At 53.0% G+C, this 13,872-nt stretch overlaps 8 protein-coding genes across 8 annotated transcripts; 6 read left to right on the forward strand and 2 right to left on the reverse strand.

The window, feature by feature from the left end:
* Positions 1-134: 134 nt before the first annotated feature.
* Positions 135-1,454, forward strand: BO94DRAFT_586954 (alpha/beta hydrolase family protein; the record flags this gene model as incomplete). Its single annotated transcript, XM_025615793.1, has 1 exon — positions 135-1,454. The coding sequence occupies one exon, from the start codon at positions 135-137 to the stop codon at positions 1,452-1,454; it is 1,320 nt and encodes a 439-aa protein (XP_025466374.1).
* A 281-nt stretch (positions 1,455-1,735) lies between these two features.
* On the forward strand, positions 1,736-2,296 carry BO94DRAFT_519513 (EthD domain-containing protein; the record flags this gene model as incomplete). Its single annotated transcript, XM_025610074.1, has 2 exons — positions 1,736-1,939; positions 2,006-2,296. The coding sequence occupies exons 1-2, from the start codon at positions 1,769-1,771 to the stop codon at positions 2,294-2,296; spliced, it is 462 nt and encodes a 153-aa protein (XP_025466375.1). The 5' UTR covers positions 1,736-1,768.
* A 250-nt stretch (positions 2,297-2,546) lies between these two features.
* On the forward strand, positions 2,547-3,074 carry BO94DRAFT_625442 (uncharacterized protein; the record flags this gene model as incomplete). Its single annotated transcript, XM_025617285.1, has 1 exon — positions 2,547-3,074. One exon carries the CDS (start codon positions 2,547-2,549, stop codon positions 3,072-3,074), a length of 528 nt encoding a protein of 175 aa, XP_025466376.1.
* Positions 3,075-3,299: 225 nt separating this feature from the next.
* Positions 3,300-4,776, reverse strand: BO94DRAFT_557731 (bZIP transcription factor; the record flags this gene model as incomplete). The annotated part of the gene is made up of 3 exons (XM_025613950.1): positions 3,300-3,945; positions 4,117-4,184; positions 4,243-4,776. 3 exons carry the CDS (start codon positions 4,774-4,776, stop codon positions 3,300-3,302), a joined length of 1,248 nt encoding a protein of 415 aa, XP_025466377.1.
* Positions 4,777-5,242: 466 nt separating this feature from the next.
* BO94DRAFT_599442 (Zn(II)2Cys6 transcription factor domain-containing protein) lies at positions 5,243-6,523 on the forward strand (the record flags this gene model as incomplete). The annotated part of the gene is made up of 1 exon (XM_025616324.1): positions 5,243-6,523. The coding sequence occupies one exon, from the start codon at positions 5,243-5,245 to the stop codon at positions 6,521-6,523; it is 1,281 nt and encodes a 426-aa protein (XP_025466378.1).
* Positions 6,524-7,966: 1,443 nt separating this feature from the next.
* BO94DRAFT_557732 (uncharacterized protein) lies at positions 7,967-10,214 on the forward strand (the record flags this gene model as incomplete). Its single annotated transcript, XM_025613951.1, has 6 exons — positions 7,967-8,102; positions 8,148-8,224; positions 8,291-9,066; positions 9,112-9,483; positions 9,538-9,782; positions 9,832-10,214. 6 exons carry the CDS (start codon positions 7,967-7,969, stop codon positions 10,212-10,214), a joined length of 1,989 nt encoding a protein of 662 aa, XP_025466379.1.
* A 121-nt stretch (positions 10,215-10,335) lies between these two features.
* Positions 10,336-12,245, reverse strand: BO94DRAFT_536521 (CoA-transferase family III). Its single transcript, XM_025612035.1, has 2 exons — positions 11,264-12,245; positions 10,336-11,212 (listed from the first exon to the last, which is right to left on the reverse strand). Exons 1-2 carry the CDS (start codon positions 12,206-12,208, stop codon positions 10,424-10,426), a joined length of 1,734 nt encoding a protein of 577 aa, XP_025466380.1. The 5' UTR covers positions 12,209-12,245; the 3' UTR covers positions 10,336-10,423.
* Positions 12,246-12,547: 302 nt separating this feature from the next.
* On the forward strand, positions 12,548-13,638 carry BO94DRAFT_519523 (uncharacterized protein; the record flags this gene model as incomplete). Its single annotated transcript, XM_025610075.1, has 3 exons — positions 12,548-12,819; positions 12,874-13,258; positions 13,334-13,638. The coding sequence occupies exons 1-3, from the start codon at positions 12,559-12,561 to the stop codon at positions 13,636-13,638; spliced, it is 951 nt and encodes a 316-aa protein (XP_025466381.1). The 5' UTR covers positions 12,548-12,558.
* Between the last annotated feature and the right edge of the window lie 234 nt (positions 13,639-13,872).

Raw genomic sequence — 13,872 nt, forward strand, 5'->3', positions numbered from 1 at the left:
CAACGCCATCGGTGCATTTCTGCGGTTCACTAGTTCAAATTTGATATAGATTCCCATCACAGTATGTCTTCATCCTTCACATCCCTCGCCTACGTTACCTCCCAAACGGTATTCCCATCCTCCATCCATCCACCATGAAGTTCTCCTCGAAATTCTTCAACTTCGAGTTTCTGCGCGTCCTGGGGACAGCTCCATTGCAGGGGGCCGACGTGGCCGAGTGCATGGACGCTGCTTCACAGATCCAGGACAACGACCCCGACAGTTGGCATCATGCCTGGTCAAGAGCAGCGGAGAAAGCTGAAGCAATGGGAGAAGAAGCCCGTCGATCCGGCGACCGTCAGACGGCCGTTTGGGCCTATTTGAGGGCCTCCAACTACCACCGATCCAGCGAATTCATGTTGCATCACCTTCCCCGGTCCATCCCCGATACGCGTTCGAGCAGCAGCCTTAACCACGCAATTCGGAGCTTCCGACATGCCTGCCAGCTGATGGACAGTCCCGTTGAATTCGTCGACATTCCGTACCAGCATGCCGGCACCACCCACCATCTCCCGGGCTACCTTTTCCTGCCTGTGCAATCTTCCATCACAGATGCGTCTACGGGAGTCCCCGTGGTCTTCACCACCGGGGGATTCGACTCCATCCAGGAAGAACTATACTACTACGCCGCGTCGGGGGCCCGAACGCGGGGATACGCGACACTCTCCTTCGAAGGACCCGGGCAGGGCATCATGCTGCACCGAGACGAACATCACCTGTACCTCCGTCCAGACTGGGAGGTTGTAATCAAGGCCGTCCTGGACTGGCTGTTCGCCACCAGCGCCGCACACCCGGAATGGAATCTGGATCTCTCGCGACTGGCCTTGTTCGGGGCCTCCATGGGAGGCTACTTCGCTCTCCGCGGAGCGACAGACCCCCGCGTAAAAGCCTGCATTGCCGTGGACCCCTTCTACGACCTGGCGACCCCGTTACGGGCCCGGATGCCCGCGTGGCTCATGAGTGCCATTGAGCACGGCTACTTGTCCGATCGACTTTTCAATGGGCTGTTCCGTATGCTCGCGACACTCAATTTCCAGACCCGCTGGGAGTTTGGACATGGAATGCGCGCACTAGGGATTGATTCCCCGGCGGTGCTGGTGCGCGAGTTCACTCGATACACGCTGCATCCTGTGTCGGGGACAGGGTCGCCGTTGGAGCACATTGAGTGTCCGGTGCTGGTGACTGGGGCGCGCGAGTCCATGTACTTCCCGCCGGAGAGCAGCGCGGTTCCCATTTACGAGGTGCTCAGGCGTCGATCGGACGCCAGTACGGATCTCTGGCTGCCCGAGGGAGTGGGCCAGGGAGGGTTACAGGCCAAGGTTGGGGGGTTGTCGCATCTCCACGCGAAGGTGTTTGGGTGGTTGGACCACGTGTTTGGCATGGATCGATCGATCGGTCGATCGGCGGTAGTTTAGTTAGGCAGCGTTTATGATTGAGAATGAATCGAGTGTGAATTTCGTTGCATGCTTACAGCCAGGAGACTGACTGGCCAGTTGGTCCTACTCCTGCTTGCGGCATCGGCGGCAGCGGAGAATTAATTGGACGGAGATCGGTGGATTGCAATTGCAGGGTTATGAATCCTGTCGGTGGGAATGGCCATGAAATGCACCGACCAGCCCCAATCAATCAAACAAAAATGCATAAAGCCGGTGTTTCATTCCCACCGCAATACCCTCTCCAACTCCAATCCTACGCCCTAACTTTTCTGCCCCCTCCGCCCCGCTCAGCCATGTCATCAACCAACCCGCAGCCCCAACCCCAACCGCTCCTCAAAATCACCGTCCTCCATTACCGTAAACCCGGGGTATCCGAGGCCGATTTTATGCGATGGATCCAAGAGGATCACATCCAACGAGCGGCTCGAATCATCCAGAAACATAACGTGGTTCATTACACCCAGGTTTGCCCCCCCCCTTGCCCCCCGTATCTCCATTTCGCCCTCCCACTAATCTGGTCCTGGCTGCAGTACCTCACCCCGTCATCCGCGCAAGAAATCTTCCTCCCCGATCTCGCCCACAAGCCCGGATGGAAAATGGCCGACTTCGACGCCGTCATCTCCTATTACGTGCGGTCGCCGGATGATATGCGCGCGTTGCTGAGTGATCCGGAGTGGAGAGAAGAGGTCAATGCGCGGGAGGAGGCCTGGGCGGATGTGCACAACGTGGTTACTATGGTGGGGTGGGAGACGGTGTATATTCGGGATGGGGAGGTGGTGGGGGAGGCGATGAGATCTGGGACTAGGAGTAGTAAGTTGTGAGTTGTGGGTTGGGGGATGTCTGCTACGGACCGGTCCGGGGGGAGGGGGGTGTTAGTGTCGGGGGATTTGTATCTAGGGAAATCATCCGAGGAGCGAATTGCAGTGACAAGGCTGGATGTTATATATAGTAGTAGGAAAGTAAAATGGGGGGAGGAAGGATCTTGGGAAGGCAGAAAAAGAAGTTAGGGCTTGTGTCTTATCTATTCCTACCTCATCTCATCACATCACATCGCATACAAGCAAACCAACCATGTCCATTTCAACCCAGCAACTACAACTCCTCCTCCACTACACTCCACTCCTCACCACCACCGGAACACTCATGTTCACGCTGTGCGAGGACCTCTACCTCCGTCCATTCACCCACCTCGACCCACTCGCCGTCAACGAGATCCTCCCATCTTACATCGCCCGGTGGTTCCCGGCCGGCTTCAGCGTGATCCTAACTCTCTACCCCTTGACGTGGATAACGACCATGGTCAATTTGCTCCGCATGCACGGGCCCCAGCGAAGGCATGCGTGGAGATGGCACGCAGCGGGGCTGTTTTTCAGCATCGCCCACATGTGGTGGGGTCGACGCGCAAAGACGCTCCTGGATACCATCCGGAGAAGCCCGGCTCAGCCGCAGCTGCCGAATGGGGATCCGGTTACTCTCCTCGCCGCGTGGCTTCGGCTGAATGTCAGGCGTGGTCTGATTGCTGATCTCCCGGCCGGGATTTGTTTTTTGATTGGGGCTTTGACACGTGGACGTGGTGTGGGTCATAACCATGCAGCGTGATGATGGTGCAGCTGTTGGTTCGATTGGCTTGGATATGGGGGAGGGGGGACTCTCTTGAACTACTACTGGCGGGCTCGCATACGGTAGTCCGGCCCTAAGTGCTTAGTAATCAGATCTGACAGGATCTAGTTGAAAAATCATGGGAGGAACGTAGGTGGGGGCATGTATTTTAGAGGAAATAAACAATTGATCGTGGCTGGAAGGAATCACCCCGATGAGATTGCATCACAATTCATCAGCCTTTTCGCCAACAGGTTCTAGCAGCCACGCGGGAACAGAGTCGGTTTCCGCCAAGAATCCCAGAGCTTCATACCAGTTCCCCATGGGCTCACCCGCGAACACACTGTGCGTGGGAGAGGCGGGTGGGACGGAGATTGAGGATGGAAATGTCAGATCGCCCACCCCTGAAGTCGATAGGTCGGCATACGGAGTCAAGGACGAGCCAGCCTGGGTATCCCGTAGGTCATCATTTTGCTGGTCGGGTGTCTGGCGGTCGTTGCAGGCACCTGAGTCAGTGGAAGGCGAAAGACTCGGCAGCGCGATGAGACGTTGGGGAATCTCAGGTCGAGACCGGTGGGACCGGCGATCAGGGGGTTGCCATTCCGGAACGAGGCCACGCAGAGTCGGATACTGGGCGACAAAGTCCGGGCTGACGGCAAAAGGCGACACGGGGGCGGTTGGAGCAAACAGTTGCCTGAATCGCGGAGTTAGGGTTAGCCGGTGGTCGGGGCCGACGATGTAGGCATCTTCGAAGTTCAATTCGGGCACGAAAACCACGCTACGCAGGGTCAGCGTGGCAAAGTCGTTGCACGGCTGGGTGTTGTAGTTGACGACGTCCGGCTGCGAGAGGAGATGCCTGCGTAACTGGGGCCTGGGCATGGTCGGTTAGGGTTCCTTCGGAGTGGTTGGATCACAGCAGTAGGGGCAACCCACCATGGAAGCATGTCGATGGTGACGTTATGCGGGATGGCTGTTTGCGCCGGTCTGCAAGTGTCAGTGGCCAGGCCCGCAAGGGCTGATGGGCGGGTGGAGCGCTTCCTACATGGGATACAACCAGCCAGGGATGTGGCCCAGATACACTCGGTATGTATCGTGTTGAGCAAGCAGGATCTAAGCGATGAAACCAATGAGATGGGACAACGCGATCGGCGGGAGGGAGGACACTTACTAGAAGAGACATCTGCATCAAGTAGAGAATGGCAAGTTGGTCAATGGGCCGGACCAGAGGCCGCTCGAGCATGAGATTACGATGCAAATGGGCCATGAGGCGATGGACCGGCTCCTCCTGGTCAGCCACTGGGGCGTTCCAGCCGTTCAGAACACCGACCAGGATGGGATGAGGATCAGTTAGCGGCATGATTGGTGCGGGGTGAGTGGTCTTGAGGGCCTCGTAGTCTCGAACAATGTCCCCCAGGAGGCTTGTCCGGGCGGATGGCCCCGACGAAGGCGCATCATCCTTGGAGACCAGCGTGGTATGCACAGCCCCGGCAATGTTCAGCAGCTGATCCGCCAAGGTCCGGAGTTGCGAACGTTCCTGGCGCATGTTATTCACTTGCTCCAGTAGGGCCTGGTCGGCACCCCCCTGGAGCTGAGCGATTTGAAGCTCCAGGCGAGCCACCCGGTCTTTGGTACGGGACCTGGATGCTCGCTGGGCAGCTCGGTCCTGGGCACGCTTTTTGTCTTGTTTTGAGAGATTCTGCATGTTGGGGGATGACGGTCAAGACGGGAGGGGAGGGGAGAGAAGAGGGGAGAAGGAAGAGGGGAGAGAGAGAGGGGGGGCAGGAATAGGCGAGTTTCTAGTCTGACAGGGGTTGCAATAGCCCTTATTTTTTATCTTTCGGCCGCAGAATCTGCAGATCCCTGTACAATCCGGCATTTCTCATCCATCTCGCCGCATAGGCCCAATCATCTGCATGCAGCCGTGCATGCATATTGCCCGAGTGAGTTAGCCTCCAACAAGGGTGACTGGGCTGGATTTCTCATCCTCATGCATGAGAAGCTGACATGCATAACATCGCTGTTAGCGACCTTGGCTGGCTGTAAGCATCGCGGTGTCATGTATGATGGATTTACCACTGACCGTGAGTGAGATTCCTATATCAGTTGCTGGCCACCGGTCTATTGAATAGTTCGGGGTCGTCACAGTAAGAACATCCATCACCAACCCCATGAGTAGCCCGCTGGATCTGTCGCTACGGCGATCGTGCGATCGTTGCCACGAGCAAAAGGTGCGCTGCATTCGCGACTTAACCCTTTCTGAGGAAGGCACTACCTCCTGCGTTCGATGCAGAAAGGCGGGTGCTATCTGCCTATACAGTCCTCAGCTGCGAGCTGGCCGGCCTCCTGCATGCAAGCGTTCGCGGCCCTCAACCACCGTGCCAGACTCTGACCTGCCGGCTCCTAGCACCCATCCAGATGAGGAACCCTTCTCTCCATCCCTCTTCTTCTCCGGACTAGATTCCGAGCTAGCCTTTGAAGAGGACCCTATCCCCTTACTGGCGCCGGTGCAAGCCCTACCCCGGGAGCATGTCACGGAGGACCCAACCACCACCCCAACTCCCACCACCACCACCAGCAGCATCGACCCCGTTGACAACGAGCTGATGGAACTAGGAGAGCTCGCCCGTCGTATCCATCGGTCTGCGCATGTCTTCACTGCCCCAAACCTCTCGGGAATCCATCCTCTGTCCGTCTCATCTCCCGCCATCCAGGAACTCTGTGATGCGGCGTTTGCCCTAATTCGACGCATTCCCAACCTGCCCTCCTGCCTGGCCACCTCACGCACGCCCTTCTGGGCCCCGACAGCTGGGCTTCCCCCATTATGGGATGACGGCCAGTGCTCCTGGTCGGCCTGGTCACATCATTTTAATGATATCCCTTTCTGGAGGTCGCCTTCATCGTTGGACGCCGGGCTCGTTCTGATGGTCCTAGCCTGCCACCAGCGTCTCATGGCTGCATTTGAGAACGTCACCCTATCAGTTTCACATCATCTCTTAGGCCCAACACCGATAAACTCCATAACACATACCCACTCGTCTCCGCTGCTTCCTCATCACATCCCGCCTCATCCGCGGCATTCACCAGACTCGTTCACGACGGAGACTTACCGCGGTCGCATTATCCCTCCTCCACAGAGCACCCAGGCACTACTGATCGTGGAGCTCCTAGACCATCTACTGGACCAGCTTGATGGTGCGTTTCGCCCTCTTCTTCCCGACGAGCAGGCGGGAAAGTCGATTCCCGAACCATCATCAACGACAAATCGCTCTACGCTACCCTCGCCGCGTTGTTCAGTACTCCAGAAAGACCCTTTAATGGCAGATGCGGAAGTGAGCCTGTGTGTGGAAACAGCCCGGTCCATGATCGATGCCATGCAACATCGACATGGACGGTTGCGCGGGCAACTCAAAGAGATACGACGGCGAATTAAAGACACCAAGTACCATTAGTTCCCAGTATTATTTTGCACTCGCGCATTTATTCCTGCTCGCGTGAATGCATGTTAGGACTTGGAGCACTTCTTGAAACTGTAGTGCATACTAGTAGATCAATGGTGTTTTGGGTTAATATCAATTTCCGGGTTGATATAAATCTAGCAATAAGTCGATTTCCCCTGACTGTTACTCCTCCCTCCGTTGTGAACTGTCTCAGAGACCTTTACTCCTGTCATCACGATTAGTAGGAGTCGATTATAGCCCATGGTACTTAAATTTCTCTCGGTAGATGGCTAGCCTCCTAGTTTTAGTCGGTGGTTATTCCTCTTTATATTCTCTCTACCTTGAATTCAACACAATGAAACCATCAAAGAAAACAAAACCAAAACAATGAAGATACAAAGATGGAAAAGAGGGGTAAGCACTAGTCCTGGTACCACGTGAGAGTGATCTCACCGTTAGCGCTTACATGCACGGCCAGAACTACAGGATCTTCAGAGATCGATCGGCCAATACGAACCAAGAATGAACCAACACTATTCATGAAGGATCATGGGGGTGAGGCTGACTTGCGTTTACAGCCTTCCGGGGCTTGTCCTTGTCTGATCTGACAGGGTGATTTTTACGTCCCCCCACACATACATAATCTCTTGGCAATACTTTAGAGATAACATTGGAACTTCACCCCATGGGGTGTGAGTTATATACCAGGGGGTTGGGGTGGATAGAGATATACTCATTTCGGGGTAGTTTGTTGACAGTAAGCCTTAAATGACAGGTTTTGCTATTGGTGGAAAGATAGATATATCAGCGGGATCGGTGCTTGTTGAAGACAGCAGACATTGTGGAAATTGAAGTCATTTTAGTGGTGGATATTGTTTAGCGTGGCCATCTTCATACTACACAACCCCCATACACGTTCTCTACATCTATCGATAGACATTAGTATATAGGCATGATCAGCAAAAGCCATCTTGATTCCACAACGACTAAAGAAGAAATGGACCCTGACATTTCCCCTCTTTCCTCTTGCCAAGTGTGACTCAGCTAGTCTATGGTTTATCTTGACCCTGTAGCTAATGCAGCGATACGTGGCCTGCAATCTGAATACTACCTCCTACCTAGATGTGTCTCTTTTTCTCTAGACTATGCCAATCGTACGTTTTACTGTAGTATTTTGCTACGAGTAGCCCAAGTCAATTAGGCTTTGCACATATTGATGTATATTCTCCTTTTCCTTGACTGGCAGAAGTGGATTTACTGCACCAGCCAATGCTGTCTGCCTTCATTGTGTTTATGCCTCGTTCCTAAGGCATGTTTTCATTGGTCACGTGAGGAAAGCATCGGAGTGCCCAATTGGGAACGGAATTTGCGGAATATGCAGTGACGTCATCCACGGAAGGCTTGAATTCTGCGGGAAAACTCGGAAGTCGATCGTGTCCCTTCCGTGATGCCAAAATGATGTTCTTATTCCAAGCCAGCCAGTCCCCACAAGAGTCGATATCGAGAGGACCAAGGCCGAAACGCATCAAGATCAGAGTTGCATGTAATGTCTGCAAGGCGAGGAAGACGAAATGTGACGGTGCGAGACCAAGTATGGACCCTGATGACCTGGTGAGAATATGGCTGATCGCTTTAGTATGCGGTCCCTGCTCAAGACGGAGACGAAACTCGCAGGCTTGTATCTATCGCGAGAGTGATGGTGAAGCCGCATCAGTAGGGATGTAAGTATATGGAAACCTGTTCGGGTTCCTCTGTGGTTTAATTCTGTATAGTTCACAGGGTATTCGAGAGAAGACCATATCCCGCACCGAACAGTCAAGATATACCAGTGAACGCCCAAATGACCCTCCAACTGATGATGACGACCGGGCGAGCTTGTACAGTGCAATTGTGCCCAGCGGTAGTCTCTTCGGGGCATCTGGGGGAGTACATCTCCCTGAAGTCAATACCGAGAGCAAACAAGAAAACACCAGTCGCGTCCTGCCCAGAGCACTCAAACAACTTCCACATCTAGAGAAACAAACCCCCAGGAAAGAATCTGACCTGCAGTATGCCATCCCCCCACGGAAGGTGGCTGACACTCTCCTGAATCTATATTGGGACTACGTCGACAGCGCTTACCCTTGGCTCGATCGACCGGCCATTGAAGGCGCATACGAGACTCTATGGGTCAAGGACGGAGAACCGGCGATGAATGAGAGGGTGTTGCATTGCTTGCTGAACCTCATGTTTGCCACATCCTGTGTTGCCTCTCAGGGCCAACCCCCTCTCTCCCGTGATCACTCTTCGGCGGTCTTCTTCGCCAGAGCTCAAGAATTGATGTCCTATGAAGTGATGGAAATGTACAATTTCGAAATCATACAGATACTGTTACTCACGGCGGTATATCAACAACATGAGAAAGTCCCCCAGAAATGCTTCCGAAACATTGGCATGGCAATTCACATTGCCCAGGAGTTGGGGTTGCACATCCCAGGAACAACAGAGGCTATGGAAAATCCGAAAGAGCGAGACCTTGCGCGTCAGGTTTGGAATGGATGTGTTATTCTTGACAGGTATGACATGAGCTTTAGGTCTAACGCGTAAGCTAAAGCCAACAGAATATGTTCCATGACTTTCGGTTGTGCCCTCAAAATCCCTCAATCGGTTGCAAAACAAGGATTGAACTCCTTGATGCTGCCCCCCGACACTGCAAACACGGCTCTGCCCTCCAAAGTCAACTTTTACATTTCATTCTGTCGACTTCATCACATCATCGGAGACGTGTTGGAAACCTTCTATATCGTCGGTGATACCAAAGCGGAGCAAAACTCCTCACTCTTCTTCGACAAATTCGCCTGCCTGTTTCGAATTGATTCGGCTTTGAATGAATGGGCCCGCGGCCTCCACCCTTTCTTTCAAATGCCATCGGATGCGGAAGACCCAACGCCAACGAAACATATCACTCGTGAAGCAAATGTTCTACGTGCCCGGTTAGTACCATTTTCGAACTATAGGATCAACGCTAACATGCTATTCTACGCAAGGTATCTCTCTGTCCGACTTCTCCTTTTCCGACTCTTGCTTCTACAAATTCACCAACAAAGGCCCGAGAATCTCCCAGGGTCTGGGATCGGGTTATATACAGACGACCAGATCATGCCCCACGTGGTGTTCCAATGCCAAGTAAACTGTACCAAAGCTGCAGCCGATATGATCGAGTTCATCGGCAGGAACTCCCCGGAGCAGAAACAAGCATACATCTTACCATCAAACTGGTACACTGTTTCATGTACGCACATCCCTTTTAGGCAACTGACCCCGTGGCTAACCATAACCAGATGTATACATGGCCGTAACCAATCTACTTGCAGCCCAATCATCCCCACAAATAGTGGAGTACTTCTCCGCGGCTCGCTTGAGGGATGTTCTGCAACAGGCTCATGACATTCTTAAGGATTATGAAAAACATCCTATATTGGCGTCGAGGTGTAGCTCGGTGATCAAGTTGATTGAAGACTATGCCCCTGTGGAGGGGTCTAATGTCGTCATGGACCATGACCACACACCCGTGCAGGATCTCGTTGTTGAGGGAAATGACCCTCAAGTCATCGAGAATTTGGCTATGGTGGAAAACTATTCGTTTGATTGGAATGAATGGCCCATGTTCTTTGCGCAGTTGGATGGCGATACTCCGGCTGGAAGCTGGGATATAGAGGCATAGCTTATTCTCACGAGCTTGAGGCTTTCCTTCCCATGTTCAGTTTAGTGTGCCGACCTGCTTCTACATAAAATGTCAATGATATTTAAGGAAGCGTTCGTGATCTAAGGAGAAAAATATCTATATTAAAAACAATTACCACATCCACGCATGAAATGCACACTGCATACAATCCCATTCTCATCTACCACCCCCGACTAATCCCCAATGACTCAAAGCCAATCAATACTCCTCCCATGATAACAATTCGGCACCGCCGGCGTCAACCACCGAGGCGTCACATCATCATCACCCAACCTCACCACCGGCCTCAAGATCTCCATCTTCCCCCACGGCCCCTCCTCAAAGCTCATCAGCAACGACTCATCTCCACCCCCAAAATACTGAGGAAACACCCTCTTCCACCCATCCATAACAACCAGCAGAATCTCCGTCACAAACAACGAAGGCCCAATATACCCCCATTGAAACACCTGCTTACTCTTCTCCACTACCTCAGGCGAGTAAAGCCCAATCTCCGGCTCCAAGGCAATGGCATCAGCCTTGACCAATGAACTCGTCACGCGATAGGAATCACCATGTCGGGCCCGATCTCGCAGCGCCATCAACGCACCCAACGCACCCACAAGTCCAGTGGTCATATCGGAGATAGGCAGCGGAGGAAGAATACTCGTTCCATCGTTAAATCCCAAAGAGCGACCCATAACGTAGGACGATCCGGACGCCGCATCGCCTATCTGCTGCCACCCGGGTCTCTCATGGTAGGGGCCGTCAGGTCCGTAGCAGTTCTCCTCTACGTAGACGATTCCTTTGCCCCGGGTGCCTGCCATTTCAAGGAGATCGTTGACTCCGAAGCCCTTCCGGGCGATAGCGTTGGGCCGGAACCCTTGGATGAAGACGTCGGCGCCGCTGATGAGGTCCCGGAGTCGCGACTTGTCCTCTTCTTTGGTTAGATCCAGATCAATTGTCCGTTTACCCGCGTTCAGGGTAAGTTGTAAGACCTACACCTCCTCATTAGCACAGCATCAACAATCCCAGGGTATAAACCATACATTAAGATCCGTCAACCGACTACATCCCACCCGAATCACATCCGCCCCCATCGCAGCAAGAGTATTTCCGATCACCGGACCAGCGATGATCCGCACCAACTCCACCACTTTAATCCCCGCCAGTGGCCGTCTGTCATTCTGTACCTTGGGCAGTGGAACCGGGGGCGTCGGAATGGCATGTCTCTGACGAGAATATCCCACTAGCGGATGAGCCGCGAGTCTCTTCCCCATGGAGGTCTCGTCCCATCCCTGTGGGGTAAAGCAAATACTTCCACAGAAGCCATTCTTGATGTTAAGCATCTCCAGCTCATCAGCGGCCCATTGTTCAACATGTCGAGCGATGTGTTCGTACGCTTCGTCTGAGTTCTTGGCTGGGTAATTCGGGTCGATGCCTAGGGCCTGTAGAACGGGTGCCGCGTTCAGAGAACCATGAAGTTGGTACCACACGCCGGGGGTCTTGGTTTTGTATAATGCCGTGGTTCGCTGTCTCATGGGTGATGACATGAAGTCGCCTTCGAAGTCTCGTTTGAAGAGTGTGGGTAGTTGACGTGTTCTGACGAGCTCGGACATGTCTTTTCCTTCGATGGAGGCGGCGAAGATGGTTCCCAGCCAGATGGCGGCGTGGTCGACATTGATGTTTACCTGTTGGGTGCTAGCCGCTGTGCCATCACGGTCTTGGATGATTTCGTGGGCGACAACACCGCACATGGCATGTAGCGCTGCGGCGATGAGAGGGGCCTTGAATGGTCCGGGGATGATGGGTAGCGAGCTGCCTTGGAAGTCAACGGTGTTCCAAAGGTCTTGGTTCTGAGTGAAGCCAGGTGTGCTCTTGGCGATGTATTCGAAGATGCGACGCGCGTCTTGTGGCGCGGGAAGGAAGGTTTTATCTACATAGGTCCCGGGACCGTAGATGTCTGTGCTGGGTGTGGTTTCGTGGGAAGTCATTGTGAGTACTCCGTAACTTAAGCCAAAAGACCAAGAACCTTGAATGTTGAGACAGTAGGGATCATCCGGGCACGCCTACTTATAGCCTACACACCACCCCTTCATTTGGCGTCAGATCCACCGATCCACAATCCGGCACTCGGCATTGTGACGGAATGCCCAAAATGTCCGTTTTATTATCCGATGCTGAGAAATCCCCGAGCGATTCCCGAAGCCTGAAACACTTCCGAGATTTTTCCTTCCGATGGGGGATATTACCCGATTAGGGCACGGAATAAGTCTTCCGGCATTCCTATATAGAGTATGGACACACCCAAATCCCAAAGTAAACTTAGTCCAGCATCTTCATCATGTCCTCTTCCATCAAAACAGTCGGAGTAATCGGTGCCGGCGTCATCGGCGCCAGCTGGACGGCCCTCTTCCTCGCCAAAGGCCTCAGTGTCATCGTGACCGATCCAGCCCCAGGAGCTGAAGCCAAGCTGCGTGGTTATCTGGAGGAGTATTGCGCAGCTGTACCGAACGCTATTTGCCCACCAGACGAATGTCTAAAGAACTATACATTCATGTCAGACATTGATCCCTACCTAGCGACCATCGACCTGATCCAAGAAGTCCGTCCAACCCCCCTACCACCCTTCACCTTCCATCCCAACTAACCAACCCAGAACGGCCCCGAACGACTCCCCATCAAACGCCAACTTATCGCCCACCTCGACGCCAAAACTCCCAATCACACCCTTATCGCATCATCATCTTCCGGTCTCCCCTCATCAGAGTTCATCACCGAATGCAAAAATAACCCCTCTCGGATTCTCATCGCCCATCCATTTAATCCACCGCATTTGGTTCCCCTCGTGGAGATCGTTCCTCACCCTCGAACTAGTGATGAAGTTATTGCCACAGCTAGAACCTTCTATGCTAGTTTAGATAAAGACCCTGTTGTTGTGAAGCAGGAAACACCAGGGTTTATTGCTAATCGTCTTCAAGCGGCGGTTTGTGCGGAGGCGTATAGTCTTGTTTCGAGGGGGGTGGTGTCGCCGGAGGATTTAGGTTAGTATATTCCTTCCCCTATTCTTTCTCTGTGTCTGGATTTTGTGTTGGATGGGATTGTGTTAACTGGGATAGATAAAACTATTACTTCAGGGCTTGGTCTGCGATGGGCGCTCACAGGCCCGATTATGACGAATACGTTGGGTGGGGGAGGGGATTTTGGGCATTTTATGGATCATTTGGGACCGGCGTTAAGGAGTTGGTTGGATGATATGCAGGAGAAGAGGTTTGATTTGGGGGATGGGGAGAGGGTGCATGCGTTGAAGGAGACGGTGAATGGGTGGGTGGAGGGGGTGGATTTGAAGAGGGTGGAAAGGGAGAGGGATGGGTTGTTGGCGGAGTTGGTTAGGGGGAAGGTGGATGCGACGCGGGCTGATTAAAGGGGAGGAGATAGGTATAAATTTGCTGAATGGTTGAAGAATTAGGATGGTAATTATAATTCTTGTTCATGATGTGAATGAGGCTTAGGGCAACGCCAGCAAATGTGTAGCTGGGAAGGATGTCATGACCACCAGATAGACCAATGGGAAGTAGATACTGGATTATATCCAGTATAGATCAAATTAGAAATCACTTCAAATACAATCAGCTATGCATACTATCCCCATCTTACT

The sequence above is a fragment of the Aspergillus sclerotioniger genome (assembly GCF_003184525.1).
Source record: "Aspergillus sclerotioniger CBS 115572 chromosome Unknown BO94scaffold_18, whole genome shotgun sequence".
In the NCBI taxonomy this organism is placed as follows: Eukaryota; Fungi; Ascomycota; class Eurotiomycetes; order Eurotiales; family Aspergillaceae; genus Aspergillus; species Aspergillus sclerotioniger.